The sequence below is a fragment of the Mustela erminea genome, chromosome 18 (genome assembly GCF_009829155.1).
Source record: "Mustela erminea isolate mMusErm1 chromosome 18, mMusErm1.Pri, whole genome shotgun sequence".
Classification (NCBI taxonomy): Eukaryota; Metazoa; Chordata; class Mammalia; order Carnivora; family Mustelidae; genus Mustela; species Mustela erminea.
The window spans coordinates 24,068,830-24,094,721 of NC_045631.1; the positions used below are offsets into that span (position 1 = coordinate 24,068,830).

Genomic DNA, 25,892 nt, shown 5'->3' on the forward strand with positions numbered 1-25,892 from the left:
CATGATTACAAGGAAGTTTTCAAAATTTTAATCTAACTACAAATTTTAATCTAATTACTCCAACCTCTAACTGAAAATGAAGATATTTAGGAAGAAACAAGCAAATGTATGTTCAGTATTCAAGCCTCCACTCTTTCCCTCTTGCTCTCAGCAAATGACCTTGCTGCTTTGAGAAAATACAAGCACTGTCCCATCACTGCTTCTACCAATCCACCTGCACTTGAACCTGAGCCTCCTATTCCTATGACTGAACTGTCCATGCTCCTCTGCATCTATGTACTCTACGCCTTTTCTCCTCTCTGCTCCAGCAATACCCCGTCCCCCTATTGCACCAATTCTTCCTGCCTCCAGGAGCATTCTCATCAGGATACAGATTTGTCATGATAATTCCCATCTTTAAAATTTTTTTAAGATTTTATTTATTTATTTGACAGACAGAGATCACAAGTAGGTAGAGAGGCAGGCAGAGAGAGAGGGGGAAGCAGGCTCCATGCAGAGCAGAGAGCTTGATGCGGGGCTTGATCCCAGGACCCTGAGATCATGACCTGAGCCAAAGGCAGAGGCTTTAACCCACTGAGCCACCCAGGCGCCCCAATAATTCCCATCTTTAAAACAAAGAATGCTTCTGCTTCAAGTCCTTTCCCATACTTCCTTCTAGCTACTGCCCCATTTCTCTAACCTCTTTGGAATGGTGTAAGCTTGTATTCTCACTTCCCTAAACCTTCTCTGTGGAGCCCACCTTCAGTCTGACTTTCATACCCACTCCTAGATCAGTTCTCATTAAAGCCACCAAAAACATTAAATGCTTTCCATATCTAAAGGTCATTTTTCAATCCACAACTTGCTTTCAGCAGCATATGACATAGTTGATTATTCTCCCTCTGAAACATTTTCCTTTCTTAGCTTCAGGGCCTCTAACTTCTCTTGGCTTTCCTCTATCAGTAACCACTCCTTCTCAGTCTCCTCTGCTATATCCTTTTGTCTTCCCAATTTCTAAACATCGGAGTTTCCAAAGCTTAACTTTAAACTTCCTCTTCTTTTTTTTAATATTTATATTGAGAGAGTGAGTGAGCGAGAGAGCGAGAGCAAGAGGAGGGGTAGAGGGAGAGTAAACGTCCTCTTCTATCTATATTCACCTCCCAGATGAACTCATTACCTCTCATAGGCTTTAAGTCACCTATACACGGATAACTCCCAAATACATTTCCAGATCAGACCTCTGTTCTAAACTCCAGACACACCTCTCAACTCCCTACTCAGCATCTCCACATGGATGCCTAATAGGCATCTAAAACATAACATTTCCCAAACTAAGCTCTTGATTTATTTCCCCAAATATTTTCCTCCCAGTCTTTTCCATCCCAAGAAAAAGTACTTCTCCTTTTCCAGCTGCTCCATGCAAAAACCCAGGAGACATCCTTCACTCTTTATCTGTTACATTCTGTGTTGAACCATCAATAGATCCTATTGTTTCTTCTTCTAAGTATACCCTTGTCTAAACTTGGGTATAGTATACCCTTGTCTAATCCCTCTTCTGAATTACAACAGATTCCTGACTGGCCTCCAGCTTCTGCCCTTGCACTGGGAGGTGCCCTGCTCCACAATGCATTCTCCCTACAACCACCAGAGAGATCCTTCTGAAATATAAACCAAGAACTGCTTTGCCCTCAGCAATGGCAGACTAATTTGGATGAACACTACCACCAAAAGCAACTAAAAATTCTGGGTTAAAAACAAAACCCCTGGGGCACATGGTTGGCTCAGTCAGTTAAGCATCCAACTCGAGATTTCAGCTCTTGTCATAATCTCAGGGTTTTGAAATTGAGCCTTGCATCAGGATGCATGCTGTTGTGTGGGGCCTGCATAAGATCTTCTTTCTCCCTTTCCTTCTGCATCTCACCCTCACTGCCTCATGAGCGCATGAGCGCACGCGCGCGCACACACACACACACACACACACACACACTCTCTCTCTCACATTCCCAAAAACAAACAAACAAAAACCCTTAAAAACACTGAAGAGCTATAAAACAGTAAAGAAAGCATGAACTCCAAGGGGTAAGAAAAGAACTGCAGGCACTCTTATCCTAAAGTCATTAGAAAATTCAGGAAAATTTGAACTTTGTTTTAAATAACCTCACAATGAGAAGGGGACAGAATTAAAGGCTCAGGAGCCATCCGAGGTAGAGAGCCTAAGAGGAGACACTTTTGCCATTAAGTAGGAAACCCAAAGGGGTTCATACTCAGGGTATAAATCAGAAGGATGAATTATAAGCAAGCAGCCCTTATACCAATCAGCAGTTAGAACTAACTAGATAGGAGCACCTGGGTTGCTCAGTCGGTTAAGCAGCCAAGTCTTGTTTTGGCTCAGGTCATGATCTCAGGGTCCTGGGATGGAGGCTTGCATCAGGCTCCACACTCAGCAGGGAGTCTACCTAAGGATTCTGCCTCTCCCTCTCCCTTTTCCCCTTCCCCAACTCACATGTGTGCACTCACTCACTCTCTCTCTAAAATAAATAAATTTTTAGAAAAAAACTATTAGCTGGATATTGAAAACAAACAAACAAACGAACAAAAAGCCCTCAAGCTGCAGATTTAATTTAAAGTATTCCCTGAGCTGCCTGGGTGGCTCAGTTGGCTAAGCACCTGGACTCTTGATCTCAGCTCAGATCCTGATCTCAGCATCATGAGTTCAAGCCCCACAACAGGCTCCATGCGGGACATGAAAACTACTTTAAAAAAAATAAAAATAAAAAATAAAGTATTCCCTGGGTGCCTTGCAGCAACAAATTCAAATTCTCTGTACAAAAATGGACCTTCATCCCAGGTCTCAAATTATTTCTACAAATACTTTTTTCAAACACAATGAATGGCACATACAGAAACAAAACACAGTTAGGGAGAACCAGCAAAATATAATAAACAACAGAAACAGACAAGTCAAAACTTCAAATGTTGTAATTATCAGATATGAACTATATGTTTAAAAACATACAAGGCAGTCTTATAAAGATCTGCAAGGAATAAGACACCATAAAAAGTATCATGGCAGATTTAAGAAAAACCAAATAAAACGTCAAGAAACAGGTAAATAAAGATGCCCACACATACATATATATTAAAATAAGTAAGTATTTTAAAATGAAATAATGATTATCTGGATTGGCTTCAAAATAATCCAGGTTTGGGACAAGGAGGGAAAGAGGGAAACAGGGCATATAAGGGAAATAAAAGGAAAAATACGATATGTTGAAAATTGAAAGATGAGTGACAGGTGTATAGGAGTCCACTATTCTTTTCTCTCTACTTTCATATATGTTTAGAATTTTCCATAATAAGACATTTAAAATTCATTAAGTCCAAAATCAACAAGACGCCACATACTCTGAGGTCCTACATATTCAAGCAATTGTCTGGCTTTCTTTCCTCTCCAACTTCATCTCCTCCTCCTTTTTCCTCTTCCTGTGCTCCAGGCACACAAACACCCCAGCACACTTGTGTGCCTCAGGGCCTTTTCAACCGTCACTCCCTTGATTCAGAACACTCTTCCCCCAGGTGTGCACATGGTTATTCCTTACTTCTTCGGACACCTTCTTAGCTCTTTGTCTTCCTACTATGAGGACCTCCCCTAAATATTCTGAAATCACACACAAGCTCTCACATAGTCACTCTATCTTCTTCAAGCTTTTATTATCACTTAGGTATTTATTACCTCCCTCAACTAGAAACAAAATCTTCTTGGAGAAAGAAATTCTGTTCTGTTTACTCTTTATCCCTAGCACTCAAAATAATGACTAGCTTGGGATAAGTATTCAATTAATATATGCTGAATTAATAGACTGATGTTGAATAAAAGTAAGGAAATTAATGAAAAAACATCTGAACTAAACCAAATATTCTAGAATCTACGTATTGTCAAAGTTTATGTAACTTACTTTGTATCTGTTTCTGATTGATGCTTCATCTCCATGATTTCTACCATGAAGAGATCAATAGGATAACCCGGTCTTCTAACAGCCAAAACAGAATCCACCACAGCCTGAAAGAGAAGCAAATGAGAACAGTAATTCCTGTTCTATTAAAAGAAGTCACTGGCCTAAGTAATCACCAGACTAAGCAGACAAAGGGCTTCAGACATGAAAATACAGAGCAAGGCCAAAAAGGGCCACTTTTTCATGGACACCAGTAATAATCAATGCCAATGGATACCTTAGAACCTAAAGGAACTTCAGAGATCATCAGGCCCCAATCCTTCATTTTACAGATAAGTAAACTCTGATAAAACTTTAAGTTACAGTCTTAGGGGTACCTGAGTGGTTCAGTTGGTAAAACATCCAACCCTTGATTTTAGTTCAGATCATGATCTCAGGGTCATGGGATTGAGCCCCACACTGGGCTCTGCACTGGACGTGAAGCCTGCCTGGAATTTTCTCTTCCTCTCCTTCTGCCCCTCCCCCACCCCCCACCCCCATCAGCTCACACTCTTTCTCCAAAAAAAAAAAAGAATAACTTAAATAAAATCTTTTTTAAAAATAAAAAATAAAAGGCAGCAGCTGAACCAGTACTGGAATTTAATTCTTTTTTTTTTTTAAGATTTTATTTATTTATTTGACACAGAGAGAGAGATCACAAAGGAGGCAGAGAGGCAGGCAGAGAGAGGGAGAAGTAGGCTCCCCACTGAGCAGACAGCCTGATGCAGGGCCCAATTCCAAGACCCTGAGATCATGACCTGAGCCGCAGAGGCTTAACCCACTGAGTCACCCAGGTGTCCCTAGAATTCAATTCTTTTCAACTGCCAAGCTACTACTCTTTCTACTACCAACACTACTCAAACTTTTCCACCAAAGAACATACTAATAGAAAAGAAGGAAATGTAAGGTAAGAGCTAAAATTTGCTGGCTATACAAGCTGGAAATTTCTAAAGTTTTGTTTTATCATGAAAAGTTTCCACATCATGCTATAATACACATGCTTGTTTTAATGTGAAAGTAATGCTTTTCCCCAAAACTGTAAAGTAAAATTGAGACTCTAGAAAGACCTATCACACTTATTCTGCCACATATGCCCAGGGATATATAACTTGAGAAGCATGGTACAATACATCCTACTCTTTAGCTCAGAAAGTAATTGGAAGGGGCGCCTGGGTGGCTCAGTGGGTTAAAGCCTGTGCCTTCAGCTCAGGTCATGATCCCAGAGTCCTGGGATTGAGTCCTGTATTGGGCTCTCTGCTTAGGTGGGAACCTGCTTCGTCCTCTCTCTCTCTGCCTACCTCTCTGCCTACTTGTAATCTCTGTCAAATAAATAAATAAAACCTTTAAAAAAAAAGATAAAAATAAAAAAGAAAGTAGTAGGAAAACAACTAATTACAGAAATTAAGTACTATAAAATAACCATCCTAAAATATAAATAAAGCAAAAAACTATACCCTTGAAAACTTTACCTGAGGTAACATGATATTTGGTCTTAGAGCCTAATAGGGAATAATGACAAAAACCACTGAATAATGAGAATATCACTGTTTCCACAACTCCAAAAGATAATGGGGGCCCTAACCAGATAAAATGAAGATTCTGGGGGTGCCTGGGTGGCTCAGTGGGTTAAAGCCTCTGCCTTCGGCTCAGGTCATGATCCCAGGGTCCTGGGATCGAGCCCCACATCGGGCTCTCTGCTCAGCAGGGAGCCTGCTTCCTCGTCTCTCTCTGCCTGCCTCTCTGCCTATTTGTGATCTCTGTCTGTCAAATAAATAAATAAAATCTTAAAAAAAAAAATGAAGATTCTGGGTCACTTGATATATGTACTCCAACAAGACTCCAACTGCAGTCTTTATTTGAACTCTGTTGAGCAAGAAATTGTCTGATCTTAATCTCATTTGCCAAGTAGGTTTTCCTATTGGTTCCAGTCTATTTGTCATTTATATCTCTCAAAGTAAATTAGCAAGAAAGCATTCTGATTTATATATCAATGTCTTGTGATCTGGGTTATGAATTCATCATTCCTGATGAAGCAATATATTCAAGTTTCAAAAAATACAAAGCTGAGGAACAATGATGATATCAAACTATAGCCACCTGATATAAGTCTTCCCAAAATACCCAGTCTTGTCTTTATATTACATATATTTTACCTCTTGAAGTAAACAAAACAAATATGCATTTCCCAGATGTGAATATTATCTATCTATTACCTATCTATCTATAGAATAATATTTATCTATCTATATTATCTACCTATTAATCATGGTTCATTAAAGTGGTAAGCTTAACCAATTCCCTTTGTGTCTCCTCACATAATAATTATGGACCTCTAGGTTTAAGAGATCAGTACGTCACCCCAATGGCACTCACAAGGGATGATCCACAGGCAGCCACTGTGGTAATCCACAGGCAGTGACGTTCATGGTAATTTAAAGGTTTATTATGACACTTTTGAAATATTTCACATACTGTTCTGACCAATCAAGTCTAGTCTCTAGGTAGGTCTATAAGTGTTTGTCTTCCATATTTCATTTCACGTACAAAAGAACCATATGTAGTGATTATCTTATAGAATAAAATACCATCATGCATTAGTCTATACTCATTGTGAAAGCAAGTTTAGTCACATACCTCTATTAACACATCAGCCAATTCAGCATGAACTTTAGTTTGCAGAGATGTTCTAGCCACATCTAAAAGGATTTCTCTTTTCATCTCTTTGTTAATTTTAATTTCTTCCAAAACTTCAAGTGCTTTTATCTTAGCAGCTTCAAATCCTTCAGCTATTATTCTAGGGTGCAGGCCCTATTACATCAACGTAAAACTAAAAATTATAAAATCAAAGTAAAGTAAAAGTAACCATCTTCCCTTAACAGGTATATCCAGAAAAAGTAATATTACCACATCAATGCCATTAATATTGGTATGTATATAATTTATAAAAGTAATTTTCAGTGCTTCATATTGAAAATAATCTCAGACTTACAGAAAAATTGTAAGTCCAGTACAAAAAACTACAAAAGTCCTCTTTATTTCCAAATATTGTAACGTTGCCATGTGGTACTTTTCTGTATGGGCACAAAAGAAAAGAGAGGCTCCTTTTAATGTGGAGGAAAAGAACCAGCACTGATTTGGAGAAATGTACAGACAGACATCACCTTCACCAAATCTTAACATCACAGTAATGGGACAAATAGGCATCATGTGCCTCCTGATACGATGCATTAAGAATACTAAAGCATGGGGAGCCTGGGTGGCTCAGTGGGTTAAAGCCACTGCCTTCAGCATAGGTCATGATCCTGGAGTCCTGGGATTGAGCCCCGTATTGGGCTCTCTGTTCATCGGGGAGCCTGCTTCCTCCTCTCTCTCTGCCTGCCTCTCTGCCCACTTGTGATCTCTGTCAAATAAATAAAATCTTTAAAAAAAAAAAAAAAAGAATACTAAAGCATGTTCATGGTATTCATGCCAAAAGTTTGTAACCAGAGTCTAATTACAATAAAATAGTCAAATCCAAATTGAGGACTTTCTGCAAAATAACTGGCCTATATTCTAAAAGTAGCAATGTAAAACACAAAACACAGCTCAGGATTATTCCAATTTAAAGGAAACCAAAGGGATGTGACAACTGAATGCAATGGATGAGCCCAGATATTTTTCTGCTATAAAGGACACTGTTGGGACAGATGATAAAACCGGAATAAAATCTGTAGTTATACTACTGTATCAGTGTGTCAATGTTAATATTAATTTCCTGTTTTTGATTACTATTCTGTGATTATATAAGAGAATATCCTGGTTTTAAGAAATATACACTAAAGGGGCACCTGGGTGGCTCAGTGGGTTAAGCCGCTGCCTTCGGCTCAGGTCATGATCCCAGGGTCCTGGGACTGAGCCCCACATCTGGCTCTCTGCTCAGCAGGAGCCTGCTTCCTCCTCTCTCTCTCTCTGCCTGCCTCTCTGCCTACTTGTGATCTCGGTCTGTCAAATAAATAAATAAAATCTTTTAAATTTGCAGAGCCTGACTCTAGAGCATGATTATGAACCATTTTCAAAACATTACCTCAGTCTAGGATCTCACACCTTCTCGCCTTCCAGAATTGACTCCCCTAAAACTGTCACCCAAATTTTTAAAATGCCAATCTGACTGCATCAGTCATTAACACATAAACATGAACATTCTTCTTGGTTAGCATACTACATGCTCTCTGTGATCTGGCTCCACCAACTTCTCCAGGCTTTCATTACTGTCCGTACCACTTTGTTTTTTAAACTGTATATTTGAGAGAGAATATACATGACAGGAGCAGAGAGAGAGGGAGAAGCAGGTTCCCCGCTGAGCAGGGAGCTAGATGACCAACTGAGCCACCCAGGAGCCCCTACCCTTATCACTTTAAACTTTGCCAAGACCATAGTGTTTGTGACTTTACACACATACCACATTGCTTCTCCTCTCTGTGCCTCTGCTGTGTTGTTCCTTTTGCCTGGAATGTCATTCTCCTTACCCCTCAGTCTTTCCTCTGGCTCACTCCCTCTCATCCTGAAGATTTAACCCAGGTCTTATTACTTCCTCTAGGAAGTGCTTCCTAATTCACGCTAGTTTAGGATATCCCTCCCTCCTCAGTGTTTCTATCATATTTTGTGCCTAGCTCTATCACTATACTGCCACAGATTTATAATTACATCAGTGTCTGTCAGCATCCCCCCTTTCTTAAACTTCTTCCTCCTTAACAAAACCCTAATTTTGTTTAGGTTATCCCTTCCTCCAGTCTTCAGAGGAAGCTACCCTCTCTAGATAGCTCAAAGGGTTGATCCTGATTAGATTAAGTCAATTCCAACAGGATGGACACAGATCAAAGTTGACCCAATCATATAAAGAAAGGACTTGGGGCACCTGGGTGGCTCAGTAGGTTAAGCTCTGCCTTCGGCTCAGGTCATGGTCCCAGGGTCCTGGGATTGAGCCCCACATTGGGCTCTCTGCTCAGCGGGAGCCTGCTTCCTCCTCTCTCTCTCTCTCTCTCTCTCTCTGCCTGCTGCTCTGCCTACTTGTGATCTCTATCAAATGAATAAATTTTTTTTTTAAAAAAAGGACTTATAGGGGCACATGGGTGGCTCAGTGGGTTGGGCCTGTGCCTTTGGCTTGGGTCATGATCTCGGGGTCCTGGGATCAAGCCCCATATCGGGCTCTCTGCTCCGCTGGGAGCCTGCTTCCTCCTCTCTCTCTCTGCCTGCCTCTCTGCCTACTTGCCTGTCTGTCAAATGAATAAAATTTTTTTTTTAAAAAAGGACTTAGATTCCATAATTGGGCAAATGGTTCTTTCTTGTGCTCTCCTGCTAAGTGTTACTAAAGGAAGCAGGTATTCCTAATTTCCTCTGACAGTCTTATAATCAGGATGGAAATAAGCTTTATCATGAAACAGCATTGTAAATGGAGGCGCCAAGAGACAGAAAGAACCAGAGTACTTGATGACTAATAGAATTTTTTAATCAACTACCTTGGATGTTCTGTCATGGGAGATAATTTATTGTTTAAATCATTTTTAGTCAAATTTCTACTGCTTAAAGCCAAAAGAATCCTAAAAGAGGTACGTTGCAGGTACTGAATTATTAGACAATTCCCAATTCTAAATAAATGCAAAGAAGTAATAATTTTAGCACTTTGACCAAGTAATGCTTTGTTGAAATGGACCTTGAAAGAATGGAAACTTTTAAATACTTAATCAGAGAAGACAGATAAGTAATACCAAGAAAAGAATACAGATTGAACAAAAGCTCTGAGGTAGAAATGTGTTGTAGTGATTTTAAAGGCTAGGGAGTAGCACGGAGGAGTCTAGCTAGAGTAGAAGGTTTATAAGGAAAAAAAAACCTAGAAAGATAGGTAAATTCACAGTGTGAAAACCTTCAATTATTTTTCTCCAGTTATTTTTTTTAAAGGTGCATAATTTGGTTTCAACTTTATCAGTGATGTTTTCTTTTTTAGGCAGTTATTCATGGGTAGATGGCTAATTTTTTACTTTCTTATCTATCTTAAATACTTCATTTTAAAAAGTGGGATATAATTCCAATGAAAGGCATTATTTTGTAAAAAAAAAAAAAAAAAGTTCATGATTATTTCCATTTATAATTGTCCAAAAGTATCTTGATAAAAATTACTCTTGCCCTCTAAAATTAAAACATTTTACTAGTGAAAACAATTCCTCATTCAAAATCAAATATCACATGAATGTGAATTCTGTAAAATGCTCACACCTCAGAAATGTAAAGATCAGCTTGTTTTAGTAACTCTCCAATAATTAGAACATTGGAAGTAGTACCATCTCCTGTAATGTCATCCTGGGCTGTTGCTACTTTTGCTATCAGGGAAGCTGTTGGGTGTTGAATTTGCTGGAAAAAGTAAGCAACAGATTAAAAGAGAGAATGAGATTTTTTTAAAAAATAGTCCAATGAAAACAAGATAACCTAAAGGCCAATAATAAAATTAAGAAATAAGCTTTATTCTACAAGTTCGCAAATTCTTATTATCAATACTTAATAAATGTCATTACCAAATTTTTTAAATTGAGAACTAATGAGGTTTGAACATTTTGTAAGTCTTTGCTTTGGAATGCAATGACGTTTCCAAAATAAGATCAAATTCTTCAATCTCTAAGATGAATATATTTACTAAAATAGCAAAGGATTTTTTTTTTTATATTTTCATATTACAAAGAACACAATTCAGTGACTTTAAAAGATGTAACTAATTTGGAAGTATCCCTAAGCTATTACTTGGACTGTATAAAGATTTCAAAACAATGAAAACTATCTTTTATTAAGGTCTAATCCAACAAGTATTACTAACTGCAGTATTTAACTGACAACTTTGGTTTAAACATCACAGTTTGTTTGGGGCTGCCTGGGTGACTCAGCCAATTGAGCACCTGCTTTAGGCTCAAGGTCATGATCCCAGGATCCTATCACACATCAAGTCACACATCGGATTCCTTGCTCAGAGGGGAGCCTGCTCTCTCTTTGCCCCTCCCTCAGGTTAGGTGCTCGCTCTCTCTCTCTCAAATAAGTGGATAAAATCTTTAAAAAAAAAAAAAAAGTGGATAAAATCTTTAAAAAATAAATAAATAAAGGGGTGCCTGGGTGGCTCAGGTAATGATCCCAGACTCCTGGGATCAAGCCCTGCATCAGGCTCCCTGCTCAGCAGGAAGCCTGCTTCTCCCTCTCCCACTCACCCAGTTTGTGTTCCCTCTCTTGCTATATCTCTCTCTGTCAAATAAATAAATAAATAAATATATATGCAATCTGTACTATGTTCTAGGCTTGTTAAGATTTATTGAAGTCAGCAGTATCAGCTCACCATCTCATGGAGCAGCACATTGCCATCTTTGGTGAGTTTGATGTCACCTGCACCAGAAACAAGCCTGTTCAGAAAACAGTGATATTATTAACCTCATATGGCAAGGGTTAAGCAAGACATTCTCAAATTCTTGCCACTCACCGTCCTTAGTATAAGGAACTGAGCTTCAAAACTTCCAAGTACCATGGGGCAACACCATGGTAATCACCACCATGTGCAGCCTATAGAATTACTTCCCATATGGACCACTATGATGATTTCATTCCAAATGGAGCATTTACAAGTTTAAGAGGAACTGATGAGTTATGAACAGAAGTTTAGTCAAAGAATACTTGGAAGCCTATAAACCACAAAACTATAAATTTTCTGCAGGTTTTTTACTTTGGTACAATGTACCATTCATTCACTCAGCCTAGTTTCTTCCCTCACCCCTCGCATTTATTAGATCATCAAGTTCTGATAATTCCACAACCTAAGTATTTCTTCCATCTAATCCCTCCTCTCCGTGTCCACTGTCATCAACATCTCTAGCCTGGACTACTTAGTCAGCATCCTGGTATCTCTGAATTTGAATCTACCCCACACACTATATTTATTTCTAAAAAGTAGTGTGATTCATTTAACTACCTGATCAAAAATCTTTCCATGAGTTTTTATCCTCTCCATCACCTTCAAGGTAAAATCTGGATTATTTAGCAATGATGACGTTGTTCACCTTTCCCAGTCTGGCTTATGTCTACTTTTCCTGCTGCATCTACCAAATGAGATCTTGTGGGAAAATCTTGTGGTTCCCTTAATACAGCATGCTTGTTTTTATTTGTTGGATTTACACCAATGGGCTTTCTTGTTCCTGAAGTTACTACAGAAGGCCTTTTTACTCCCTTCTCCAACTGAACTCTAACTTACCTTTCAAGACTCTAATCAAAAACCCGTTATCTGAGAGGCTTCTCCCTCTCCCTACTCCCTTCGGTAATTAGTCCCTTTCCTCAATATAATCTTCACCATTTCTATTTTCCCAGCAACCAAATAGCATACAAGCGCCCTCTTCCGCCATTAATTCTGCTCATTCCTCTTAGAATGTACTCCTCCTCTTAGACATTTTAGCGTTCCTCACTCTTCTAAAAAAAAAAAAAAAAATAGTGATGCTAAGTAAATATATGCCGAAGGGGTGAATAGAAAGGAAGAAGCGTAGGCACAGAGTGTGCAAGTAACTTGCCTAACGATGCACAGCTAGAAGGGAACTTGGATTTGAACCCACGCCTGCCGGGCTCCAAGACCTGGGTGCCCTTACCACTACAACACGGGGCCGGGAAAAACCAAACTAAGGGCATGTAGTCCCAAAGCGCAGGGGAGTTAAATGGCTCATGCTTCTCAAGACACACGAGATGAACTGACTCGCAACTGCACATGAACTTTAACACAAGTGAAGGAGTGGGGGTGTACAAGCTTCACTCGGGGCCCCTTCCTCGGGAGGCTGCCCTTCCGCCCCGGGCTAGGGGTGACCTCCGTACAGGAATGAGAACGAAGGTATCCCGTCGCTCCAGGTTCTTCGCGGAACGTCTGCCTCAGAGCGCGCCGCGACACCCAACAAACCCCCGGCCCTAACCGCCGTTCCAACCGCCGTGCCATCTCACATTTTCATGGTGCCCTTAGGCCCCAAGTTGGTACGCAGCACATCCTGCAGCCCTCGGGCGGCACATATATTGACAGCCAAGGCCGCCTGGGCCCGCGCCACCTCGGCCTTGCAGTTTACCGCCTTTATTGCAGCCATAGCAGCGTCGAGCGTGCGGCCCGGCAACTGAAAACCACCTCAGCCCGGATCTCGAGAGAAATCCCGGCGCCGCCGCCCGCCTTCCGGAGCCTCAGCCAATCCTCGCCGAGACAGGAAATGACGTTACCAGACCTCGCCCGCACGGAAGCCAGAGTCGCCTTGGGTCCCGACGCCGAGATGGCGTCCTCCGCCTCCGCTCGCACTCCGGCGGGGAAGCGAGTGGTGAATCAGGACGAGCTGCGGCGCTTGATGAAGGAAAAGCAGCGTCTGAGCACCAATCGGAAACGCATAGAATCTCCATTTGCGAAGTACAACCGTTTGGGGCAGCTGAGCTGTGCCCTGTGTAACACCCCGGTGAAGAGCGAGCTCCTGTGGCAGACCCACGTCCTGGGAAAGCAGCACCGTGAGAAAGTAGCCGAGCTCAAAGGCGCGAAGGAAGCCACCCAGGGTCCGTCCTCCAGCGCCGTGCCCCCGTCAGCCAAGAGGAAGGCGCCGGATGCGGATGGCCAAGATGCCAAAAGACCCAAGGCCTCCCCGCTGCCTCAGGTACAGCCCTCCACATCCGCTTTGCCCACCAGCTCTGACAGAGCAGGGAAGGACTCGGCTAGAGCGACCCTCAGTAAGGCCTCGGGACTCGGTTTACTCCCTGATTATGAAGATGAGGAAGAGGAGGAGGAGGAAGGGGGAGGAGAAGGGAAAAGAGGGGACACCAGCAAGCAGCCGCCCGACTCACAGGGCAAGGAACCCTCGCTTTCCTCCTCGAGAGAGGCAACAAGTATGCTGCCAAGCGGTTTCTCGGATACAAATCCTCCCAAGGCCCCTTTAATTCCTCATTCGGGGTCAATTGAGAAGGCAGAAATACATGAAAAAGTCGTGGAAAGGCGAGAAAACACAGCGGAAGCATTACCGGAAGGCTTTTTTGACGACCCTGAGATAGATGCTAGGGTACGAAAGGTTGATGCCCCAAAGGATCAGATGGACAAAGAGTGGGACGAATTTCAAAAGGCCATGAGACAGGTCAATACTATTTCCGAAGCTATAGTTGCTGAAGAGGATGAGGAGGGACGGTTGGACCGGCAAATTGGGGAAATCGATGAGCAGATAGAATGTTACCGTCGGGTGGAAAAGCTTCGGAATCGCCAGGATGAAATAAAAAATAAGCTTAAAGAGGTTCTGACTATAAAAGAACTTCAGAAAAAGGAAGAGGAGAATGTTGACAGCGATGATGAGGGAGAACTACAAGATTTGTTGTCTCAGGATTGGAGGGTAAAGGGGGCTTTGTTATAGGGTTTCAAAGACCCAGGATTTTCATACCGTCAGCAACAGTACCAAAAGTGCTGTCTCTGGATAGGGTACTGGTTACTTCATGCCTCGAGATTTGATAACGTAACTGGGTTGTTGAGAGACAATGAACCTGTGAAGATAGCACTTTGAAAATTGGTGTAAAATATTTTTTGAGGTAAAGTTGTTTTTGAAATTTTTGGTCTGTATACTAAAATGTCAACTTTTCACACATTTACTTAAGTGTATAATTTTGAATTGTCAAATCTGTAAGCTGTAAGTATTATACATAGTTAAATATATATTTACTTAAGTAATAATTCTGTTTTGAAATTTATGAAAAAGGAGAAGCCAAGCCAACAGACAAACTTTTGGATGAATACCAAGTGTGGTATTTGGTATTTGGTATTTTGGTATTTGGTAAATGAACTCCAGAGTGTTTTTCAGGAAGGTGGGGGAGGGGAGGTTGTTTTGTTTTTATGAATACTATTCGCAAACATGTAAGTCATTCGGGGTAAATCAGTTCTCTGAGTAGTCTGCTCTGTTTCAAAAACATGCACTAGGAGAATGGATAGATCGATCGATCTCCCAAATGTTTCTCTTGATTAAACCAATGATTCTCAGATGAGGTGCACATGGAGATCACCCACCAAGCATTTGAAAACATGCATATGAATCACCTTGGAGCTTTTAAAAAACTGTGTGCCCAAGGCCTAAGGTTAAAGATTTCAATAAATCTGGAGTGGGTCCCAGGCATCTGTTTAGTTTGAAATCTTCCCAGGTTATTCTAATATACACCAAAGTTGGAGAGCAATGTGGCCCTAAATCCAGAACCCATTTATATTTTTCAGACTTTGTTTTTTTGAAATACCATATGCCATAATTTGCCATCTATTGTATGAAAGAAATACTACCTTTTATTTAGATTTCACCCAGTGTTAAATTTTATTACATTTTATAGTAAGTTAGGGTTCAGTTTCTGTCCATTGTTGGGAGGATAAGTTGTTTTCTCAAGGAATAACAATTAGCTTATTCCTATAACTGATTGTTTAAATCACTCCTTTTCCCTTTATTGATAGAGGTATTCAAATGAAAATGGAATTAACAATGTTCCAGCAGTAGAAATGCATACAGCATACTCAAATGAAAGTCAGTAGCAATAATAATAGCTAAAACATACAGCTTTTACAATACATGACAGGTGTGGTTCTAAGTATTTTACATAAACCAAGTCTAGTTGTTCTAAAGTCCAGGTTTTATGGAGAATAATATCAAGATATAAGGTATGAAAAAGCCTCGCTTGGATGCTAAATGAAGGAATTCTCTGTCAGCAGTATAGGAAAAGTGGAAGTTTTAGAGCAAAAAAATTGTATTTGCATAAAAGATTATGGAAGATGATTTTAGTTGCAGTTTATAAAATGAATGTGGATGGGGAGAAATAAGCTGGGAGACTACTTGGAAACTGATTTTAAAAGCAAGGTGAGCAAGACTTTGATTAGTTATAGACTGAGAGTAAAGGAATGAAGTTGAAAAATTTTCACAGAAAGGGCCAATATTTTAGTGACTAGACATAGAAGAAAAACAGGAGGGATAAAGATGAAATTCAAGGGCTTGGGGGTTTTTAGTGTGGGTCCCTAGAGAAGTTCTCTAACACATTGACTATCTGAGCACATTGACTATCTTGTGGTCTTTGGCAGAAAGTCTTTTCTTGAGCTGTCAGCTGACTGGTAATAGAAGTTTCAATATGGTAGCAGATTTACCTACCTTAAATAGCCTACCTTAAATGTATAAACCCACATGTACTCACATTTTTCTATCATCCATTCCTTTATTTTAGAATGAGAAAATATGAAGGTGGGCTTGAGTAGTAGGCCTTGTTTTACATTGGCTTAAGAAGCTAGGCCAATGATCTAGCAGAGAACTTTCCATTTAAAAATACAGTGCAAGCCACATGTATATTTTCTTTTCCTAGAAGCCACATGAAAAAGTAAAAAAATATGAAATTCGTTTTAATGTAATTTATTTTATCCAATATATCAAAAATATTCACTTTTTAATATATAATCAATATTTAAATATCATTAATGAAACATTTTATATTGGGGGTTCTAGATTTCTGAAATCTAGGTGTATCTGACATAGCACATAGCACATCTCAATTTGGACTGGCTACAGTTCAATTACTAGCCATATGTGGCTTACAATAAAGGACAGTGCAGACTTAAAGAGAAAGTTGTGCAGGAGGAAAAATAAAACACACAGGAGGTAGTGAGAAGACCAGTTTAGAGCAGAAGGTTTATTCCTGACAAGAGTGGAAGTTATGATTAGAAAGATAGATTATGAACTGTTGTAGAAGGTCTTGAACACCATGCTCTGAGGGGTTGGAACTTTAACAATTGAGTACCCTTGAGGTTGTTGGGTCCTTAATTGTAACACAAAGAGTTTAAGGAATGCCAGATATGTTACTATACGTATAAACAGCACTGGGTTTTTAGGAGGGACAGAAAGCTCTGTTCCCAATGCTCTGTATCTCAGAGAATGAATGGTGGGGCCCCAAACAAAATCAGGGAAATCAATCAATGTAAACAGCTACAGGGGTTAGTGAATCCTTCTGATCTTCCACACAATGGAGAGCTCCTTTATACCTCTGAGCTGGGTCAGATAGTTTTCACCATTAGCCTGTGAATCCATCAACATTCCCAAATTCTAAGTCTTAGTCCCACGGATTTCTTCCAGTCACTCTTTTCTTTTTAGAGAACCCCTTCATTTAGCCAACAATTTATTAGAGTTACTGTAAATGCTAGAAAGGTAATCCTCTCACCCATTCACTTACAATTTAATGTAGCTCCCCTAGCTGGAGGGGAAGAAAAAGCTGAACTAGCCTTGAAATATAAATTTGCCCAGTGGCTTACAACTTGCAAAATGATTTCATATTTGTATTTCCTTTAATGAAGAAAGTAATGACTGCTTTTTACACACCAGGAAACAGGAGGCTGTGGAATTAAAATTCCAGGAGAAAAATTAACTTGGACCTAAAACCTTTAGTATAAACAGTCACTAGATTAGCATGGAGCAATAGGAAGAACAGGGAAATGGCAAGAGAAAAGAGAAGACATGGGTTCAAGCTCCCACTCTACATTGTAATGGTTAGATCACATTGTGATCTTGGGGAAGTCACATCTCTTAACCTTAGTGCACCCCACTACCAAGTGATGATAATGTAGGGGGTGCCTGGGGGGCTCAGTCGTTAAGTGTCTGCCTTCGGCTCAGATCATAATCCCAGGGTCCTGGGATTAAGTCCCACATCGCGCTTCTTGCTTGGCAGGGAACCTGCTTCTCCCTGTCACTCTTATGCTGTGCTCTCCGCACCCTCCCCTCAGCTCTCTCTCAAATAAATAAAATCTTAAAAAAAAAAAAAATGATGGGGCGCCTGGGTGGCTCAGTGGGTTAAAGCCTCTGCCTTCGGCTCAGATCATGATCCTGGGATCGAGCCCCACACTGGGCTCTCTGCCTGCTTGTGATCTCTGTCTGTCAAATAAATAAATAAAATCTTTAATTAATTAATTAAATCTTTTTTTAAAATCTCAGGTCTCATGACACATGTGTAAAAGGGGTTTTTAAACTGAAATGTAATACAAGTATGTCTACTATAGATGGTCCCCCACTTAAAGTGGTTCTACTTAAAGATTTTTTGACTTTACAATGGTGGGAAAGTGATACACAATACACATTCGGTAGAAACTGTACATCAAATTTTGAATTCTGAATTTTTTTTTTTTTTAAAGATTTTATTTGACAGAAAGAGGGAACACAAGCAGGGAGAAGCAGGCTCTTCTCTGAGCAGGGAGCCCAATGTGGGGCTCACTCCCAGGACCCTAGGATCATGACCTGAGCCGAAGGCAGAAGCATAACGATTGAGCTACCCAGGTGCCCCTTAAGTTCTGAATTTGAATCTTTTCTTGGGCTAGCGGCAGCCTGTATGACATTCTCTCGTGATGCTGGGCACCAGCCATGAGCCATAGCTCCCAGTCAGCCACGTGATCACAAGTTTAAACAACTGTTACACTGACAGCTATTCTGTCCTTCACTTTGAGTGAAGTATTCAATAAACTATATGGGATATTCAACACTTTATTATAAAATAGGCCTTGTGTTAGATTTTTGCCCAAGTGTAGGCTAACATTAAGTGTTTAGAGCACGTTTAAGGTAGGGTAGGCTGAGCTATGATTTGGTGAGATGGTTATGTTAGATGTACTTTCAACTTAAAACTGGTTTATTGGGACTTCCCACGGGATTACATCCCAATAAACCCGTCTAAGTTGAGTAAGATAGACTTCCCCTGCCTTATGCTAACTTGATTTTGGTCTAATAATGTAATGCCCCTTAATTCCCTCTTTGAAACTAAGGTAATTAGAGCAGGTGATTTTCTTGAGGTTTCTTTTAACTCCAGATTTTTAATGTTGCTGAGACACAGCATCTCACCTTTTAAATATTTTTTTTTAAAGATTTTATTTGTTTATTTGACAGAGATCAAAAGTAGGCAGAGAGGCAGGCAGAGAGTGAGAGAGGGGGGAAGCAGGCTCCCTGCTGAGCAGAGTGCCCGATGTGGGGCTCAATCACAGGACCCCAGGATCATGACCTGAGCCAAAGGCAGAGGCTTCAACCCACTGAGTCACCCAGGCGCCCACCTTTTAAACATTTTTAAAGTCACTCAGTTGACTCTGGAGACAGATAGTCTAAAGTATTGTTGCTTTTACTTATAAGATTTGGCCAGCATAAGTCCCATTTGTCTTGGTGTAATTATGAATAGTGCCCTGCCCCCTTCACTCTCAACACTGTCCTTTTCTAGAAGTATAGATACTTACCTAAAATTTTAATAGGAAGAGGAGCTACTTTTTTAAAAATTAATTTATATGACACAGAGACAGGGAATATAAGTGGGGGAGAGGAAGAAGAAGAAGCAGGCTTCCCACTGAGCAGGGAGCCCAACACGGGGCTCCATGAGGGGATGCTGGGATCACGACCTGAGCTGAAGGCAGATGCCTAACAAATGAGGCACCTAGGCACCCTGAAAAGCCACTTTCTAATGATCATGGTCATTTGAAATGATATGTTTCCTGTTAATGATGCACTACTTGGCTAGATGTTTGTGTAGGGGGATTTGAGTAAGTATATGGGTAGGAATGGTGACTAGATAGATCATTTTAGATTGCTTTTTAATTCTTAGCGTCTAGTAGCCTGTATAATATAAGGAATTACTTGAGAAGCTTTAAATTTGAACAGGGAAAAAAAATCCCAAAATTCTGCATTCTATTTTCTTTTTTCCTTTGTTTTTTTTTTTTTTTTTCCCTGCATTCTATTTCCTATCTACAGTTCCTCCCTCAGTGAGCTCATCCCTTTCTATGGGTTTAAATATCACCTATATACTGATGACTCTCAAATTACATCTCTACCCTTGACCCTTCTGAGAGTCTTCCTTCATTCCCCTTTATTCCCCCAAATCTAATGCATTAGCCAAGTCCTGGCATCTCCCCCTCAAAATACGCCCAGAACCTCTCTGCTCCTTTCTGTCTCCAGTCCTGGCCACCCCTCACACACACCCTAGCCACAATCCATTATCAACAAGTAGAGTGATCTTTTGAAAATGTAGGTCAAGTCACTGTCACTGAAAACCCTTTATCACATGCTTCCATCACACTTGGGGGAAAAAAAATCCAGGCCCTTATTAAGCTCACATGGTGCTCAGCATTTGGTGATTCAAATGTTTACTATTTGTGAGCTAATGACTGACCCTGAATCCCCCTAAAGAGAATGGAAAAGGCAGGAGAGCATAACTGCACTATGTTGAAATCAGTTGTCGCCATTCAGTAGTGGGCTTTCATGGCCAAGTCTTTTTAATTACCAAGAGGCATGACAAGTCAAGATTGTTTTTGTTTGGGGCACCTGGGTGGCTTAGTGGGTTAAAGCCTTTGCCTTCGGCTCAGGTCATGATCCCAGGGTCCTGGGACTGAGCCCCACATTGGGCTCTCTGCTTAGCAGGGAGCCTGCTTGCTCCCTCTCTCTCTGCCTGCCTCTCTGCCTACTTGTGATCTCTGTCTGTCAAATGAATAAATAAAATCTTCTAAAAAAGAAAGAAAGGAAGGAAGGAAGAGAAAGGAAGGAAAGAAAACTTAAAAGGCCAAGTCAACTCATGGAAGTTGGAGCCAGAACAAAAGTCAACTCAGTGGATCAGGAGGCTGAGAAATCTTTTCCTCCCTTGTGTCTCCCTTCTCCAGCACATGAGGCTCTCACCTGTTCGAGAGCAGCAGCGCAAGGAGGTATCCACAACAGCCTCTGGGGTGTAACAGGCCACCTTGGCATTTAGCAGCTAATGAGAAGTCCTCATGGCACCAAACAAGCAATAGAAATATCCATATGTCAGCGAGAGTGCGAGGGCAGCCCTGACCGCCTAGAGGCCTCTGAAGTGGAGGGAAGGGGGAAGAAAGTGATTCATTGGTCGAGTAAGATCAAACAGTCAGCGAGGACACATTGCTTCCCAGCTGCTCTCAGCCCTCCATCCTCTTTCTCTGCCACCACCATTTCATTTGGCTCTCTCCTCCTGTCACTTGGCAGTCAAAGCTATTTTAGAGTGAGACTGCATTCAGCCATCCTTCACAGAAATCACTCCCAGTCTCTCAGAGGAGGAAAAGAGTTCCATCTGGCTGTACCTCCATTTCGCTAACAGCATTTGGGCAGCTTCGTAGGCACTTGGGAGCCAGCGGTCACTCTTAGGGGAGTTCAGGGGACCACTCTGATTGGGTGGTTGACGGTGGTTATCGCTGTTTTCGTTGTGTGGGGGTGTTGTTTGCTTGCTCTTCTGCCAAATGTGGTTATAAGAGAGGGTCAACCAAGCCAGGTTGTCAGGTTATTATTATTAATAATAGCTACTATTTACTGGATTCCTACCATATGTCTGGCACTGTGTGAGAGTTCGACATACACTGTCTCTAATCCTAGAACAACCCTGCAAGGGACATAAGACCTTCGTTTTGCAAACAAGGAAACTGATGTGCAGAAGTGAAGAAGCTTACTCTAGGCACCAATCCCACACTCCCCATTGTTACCCCACATCATTATCATTTAACACTACCTTATACTCACATAGTGAGAGTATCATTTGTACACAACCTTCACGTTAGTTTTCAAGTCTCAACACCCCCCCAAAGGTAAAATAACTGTTATCTCCACCACCTAATGACTTCTCCAAGGTCACTCAGCAATGGCTAACTTTAACACCAAATGGAACTAGGGGTGCCTGGGTGGCTCAGTGGGTTAAGCCTCTGCCTTCGGCTCAGGGTCCTGGGATCGAGCCCCGAGTCAGGCTCTCTGCTCAGCGGGGAGCCTGCTTACCCCCTTTCTCTGCCTGCCTCTCTGCCTACTTGTGATCTCTGTCTGTCAAACTAAAAAAAAAAAAGAGAGAGAGAGAGTAGATGGAACTTGATTCCTGCCCCACTATTCTGTTATTTAATAGTGAAATGTGGAAAATGGGAGAGCATCCCTCAGGATACCAAGAATTAAGGTCAGGGAAGTTTACGATCAACATTATGGAAACCCAGTGCTGTTCAGAGACCTTGGGTAGGCTGGAAGCAGTGTTTTCTGAGGTTTGTTAACAGACTCTGCCCACACTGCCCTACCTTCCTCCATTTCACCAATCAGTTTTACTCTCTAGTGGTCACTGGTGGGATCAAGAAGAATGACTTCAGTTCCAGAGGTTGCAACCAGGAAACAAGTTAGACCAGGCCTTGTGGTCCTCTACTCTTGAACTAGAACTACACGATGTTAGGTAAACTACTTCACCCTTGGTTTCCTCCACTACAGGGAGAGTAAGAGTTTTTACCTTCTAGAATTACTGAGAGGATTAAATGAATTCAGTGCATGCAAATACTTTTAGTACAGGCCAATAATACTATTAAATAAATGACTGAAGACAAGACCCTTACATTCAAGAAAACTATGAGCTGGTTGTATTTTAAGTGGTATAAGAAATCGAGCGGGAACCAATTATTCACTAAACTACTGGTATAGGCAGCAGAAAGAGAGCGAGTCAAGTCTATGGTCTGACTTTTCCCATTCACCAGCTGTATGTCATCTATTGAGTCGGTTTGCTCCCCAAGTCTTAGTTTTACCATCTGCGAATATTATGCTATCTGGGCACTCCTTAAGGCCCCTCTACCTCTATCACTGCGATATTATGAGTTATAATAAGGAATAAATATTTTGGCCTTTGTCTCCATTTCTGGCATAGATCTAAAACCCTTGGAATTTCCTAAGAGAGGTGAGAGGCATAAAGGTGTCATCTGTTATTCAAAACAATTCCCTGTCAGGGGCATCTGGGTGGCTCAGTCTTTAACCATCTGCCTTGGCTCAGGTCAGCACCCCTCCCCCTCCTCTGGGAGGGAGGGGGTAAGGGGGCTACCGATTGAGTTCAATCACCAATGGCCAATGATCTAGTCAACTATGCATACGTGAGGCAATCTCCATAAAACCCAAAAGGGTGGGATTTGCTGAGCTTGCAGGTTGGTGACCGTGTGGGGGTGTTGGGAGAGTAGTGTGTCCAGAGAGGGCATGGAAGCTCGTCACCCTTTCCCACATATCCTGAGTTCCATCCTTTTCTCACTTAACAGGTAATCCAGTCACTAAACTGTTCTCCTGAGTTCTGTGAGCTGCTTTACTACGTTTCTCAAGCCCACAGAGTGGGGCTTGGGAAGCTCTAATTTAGAGCTGGACAGAAAGCAGCTCAGGTGACACTCTGGACGTGGGGTTGGCATCTGAAGTGGGGGCAAAGGGGCAGTCTGGTGGGACCACACCCTTAACCGAAACCCCTTCATTGCCCTATGTAGAAAACCCACACGTCTGGTGTCAGAAGTTTAGTTTTCAGAGAGCGTGGTCTATATATATAGATGGAAATATATATATATATATATATATATATATACACACACAATGGAGTTTTTTCCTTTACTATCACCAAGACCAAGACAAGCTGAAGGCAGGAGAGGGAGAGCACAGGGAGCTGCATGGTCAAGAAGGTTCTGTAAGAAGGCACGGACAGAAGCTCCCAGAGGAGTGAAGTGGGATAGGAGCTCTCCTGGTATAAAGGAAATGGCATATAGGGTACAAGAGAGAAAGGAAGCATTCAAATTGATCTTCAACCTCTACCTGAGATTGTTTTGCGATGTAGGTGGGGTTTGGTGGGGTGAAATCTGGAGCTGATGACCGAGAAAGAATTCTTGAGACACCTTTGTTGCAAAATGGTGGTTTTATTAAATCATTGGGACAGGACCCTTGTGCAGAGAGCTGCTGCCCAGGGGTTTGAGGGGTGGCTCATTCTATACTTGGGAGCTAGGGGAGGTAAGGAATAAGGGAGGTGTCCAAAAGGACTTTCATATGGTAAAGAAGGCTCTCAGGATACTGGAGGCCTTGCTATTATCAAGCTAAGGTTGTTTTTTCCTCTAGAAAAGCTTTATTAACATTAAGATAGTTGGAAGTTTCCTGGAAGAATGTCACACATATTCCACCCAGGAGGATGGCAGGTGTCAGCTTGTGCTTTGTCCTCAGCTAGCCTTCAGCTCATCACCACCAACCAAAGCTGGGAAACCAGCTGGCATCAATACTACCTCTCAGCCAGCCTGAAGTCCGGTGGAAGGGACAGAACTTAATGCTTCCCAGATTGGCTCACCTCTTTGTCAGATAAATTTTCCCTTTGAAAATTACTAACTTGCCACCCAAAAAATATGACCACCAGGACTTCATACAAGAAAACCCAATCTAGGGTGCCTGGGTGGCTCTGATGAAGTTCTAGAACCTAGGTGAGGTTCGGTGGGCTGAGGTCCGGAGCCGATGACCAAGAAAGAATGCTTGAGACAGCTTTGGTGCAAAATGATAGTTTATTAAAGCACGGGGACAGGAACCGGGGGCAGGAAGAGCTGCTGCCCTGTTATCCTAAGGAGTGGCTGATTATTTACACAGGAGTTGGGTAGGTGAGAACAAAGTGGGTGACGTTAGTCTCTAAGGAATTTTGGAAGCAAGGTCTCCAGGACCTTGAGGGGCTAGCTAGTGTTGGGAGAAAGGTTATTTATTACTAGTAGTAAAAATCTTCTTGTGAGACCCTTTAGATGTCTATCAGTGGGCCATATGCTTGGGAATGATTCTTAGCACTATCTTGGAGATCTAGAGATAAAGCTTCACATTTCTCCTATCAAGTGTCCTTGTAAGTGAGATTTAGGTTTAAAAGAAATTTAACTTTATTTAGGGCTTGAGGAACTGAGTTATTTGCTTCTGGAAATTGTGCTATTGATAAGGTAAATTCTTTGTAGATCTCTAGGACATTTGTAAACCAAGGGAGACTTTTCTCTTGCAGGACTGTGATCTCTGCAAGTTAACTATTTGTTTCTCGCTTATGGCAGTCAGGAGTGCCTGAGGAATGTCACACACATTACCGAGAGGAGCGGGGAGCGGGTGGAGAGGGGGTGCAAGGTGCCAGCTTTTGCTTTGTCCTCAGCCAGTCTCCTGCTCCCTCATCAGCTCAGTGGGTTAAAGCCTCTGCCTTCGGCTCAGGTCATGATCTCAGGATCCTGGGATGGAGCCCCACTTTGGGCTCTCTGCTCAGCGGGAGCCTGCTTCCTCCTCTCTCTCTCTGTCTACCTCTCTGCCTACTTGTGATCTCTGTCAAAATAAATAAAATCTTAAAAAAAAAAAAAAGAAAGAAAGAAAAAAGAAAACCCAATCTAGTAATTGAGGGAAGATGGTAACAACTTTGAGTCTCCCTTACTATCTGTGACCTCAACCCTTGGGTTGAGGGTCCTAAACCCTGTCCCAGTTTCTGTGTCATGGATCGGCTATTCCCAGATGCACACTTGACTTCTCTCCTCTCTGTCCTCCTTCACTCTGGCAGCTAGAGCACAAAGGTATTCCAAGGAGAGGCCAAGAAACCCCACCGGTTAAGAACCAACCTCCACAGTCTTTATTGAAAATAAAGAGCCTTGAGCTGATTTGAATTATTACATCTTCCTACAGCTGTTCCCTTTTAAATATTTATCCTGGCAAACACCATCACCGTTTTTTACAACTTATTTTAATTGTGTGACTATTAAGCAAACCAAACCGTAAAATTGGCTCTCAGTGCTGAGATTTATGTGATTCATAGACCAGAGCTTATTAAAAAGGGAATCCACTGAGTGCAAACTAACCTCACGAGTGCCCCACACCGTCTCTAGGAAGGTGTGACGTCTTTTCCCTAATCCTGCCTGTGGCTGCCAAGCTTCCATAGTGAGTAGCATAAAAAAATGAACAGCATCCACCCATTTCCCTGAATCCTAATGAGATTAGACTGGAAGTCAGGGACGCTACAGTCTTTTTTTTTTTTTTTTTTAAGATTTTATTTATTTGGCAGAGAGAGAGAGAGAGATCACAAGTAAGCAAAGAGGCAGATAGAGAGAGAGGGAGAAGCAGACTGCCCGCTGAGCAGAGAGCCTGATTTGGG

At 41.6% G+C, this 25,892-nt stretch overlaps 2 protein-coding genes across 6 annotated transcripts in view; one reads left to right on the forward strand and one right to left on the reverse strand.

Moving 5' to 3' along the window:
• The window catches only part of CCT6B (chaperonin containing TCP1 subunit 6B), a 28,161-nt gene extending 14,963 nt beyond the window's left edge, over positions 1-13,198 (reverse strand). The window contains exons 1-5 of one of the 5 annotated variants that reach the window (XR_004280872.1): positions 12,954-13,197; positions 11,320-11,383; positions 10,221-10,355; positions 6,606-6,779; positions 3,936-4,039 (exon numbers count right to left, since the gene is read on the reverse strand). Coding sequence is in view for 4 of the 5 variants with exons in the window: in XM_032322749.1 (XP_032178640.1) it covers positions 3,936-4,039; positions 6,606-6,779; positions 10,221-10,355; positions 11,320-11,383; positions 12,954-13,090 (614 nt within the window). In the remaining variant the exon portion in view is untranslated. Of the gene's footprint in view, positions 1-3,935; positions 4,040-6,605; positions 6,780-10,220; positions 10,356-11,319; positions 11,384-12,953 lie in introns of all 5 variants that reach the window. The other 4 variants (XM_032322749.1, XM_032322750.1, XM_032322751.1 and 1 more) reach the window with 4 other exon arrangements.
• A 24-nt stretch (positions 13,199-13,222) lies between these two features.
• On the forward strand, positions 13,223-14,688 carry ZNF830 (zinc finger protein 830). Its single transcript, XM_032322760.1, has one exon. The coding sequence runs from the start codon at positions 13,268-13,270 to the stop codon at positions 14,375-14,377; it is 1,110 nt and encodes a 369-aa protein (XP_032178651.1). The 5' UTR covers positions 13,223-13,267; the 3' UTR covers positions 14,378-14,688.
• Positions 14,689-25,892: the final 11,204 nt, after the last annotated feature.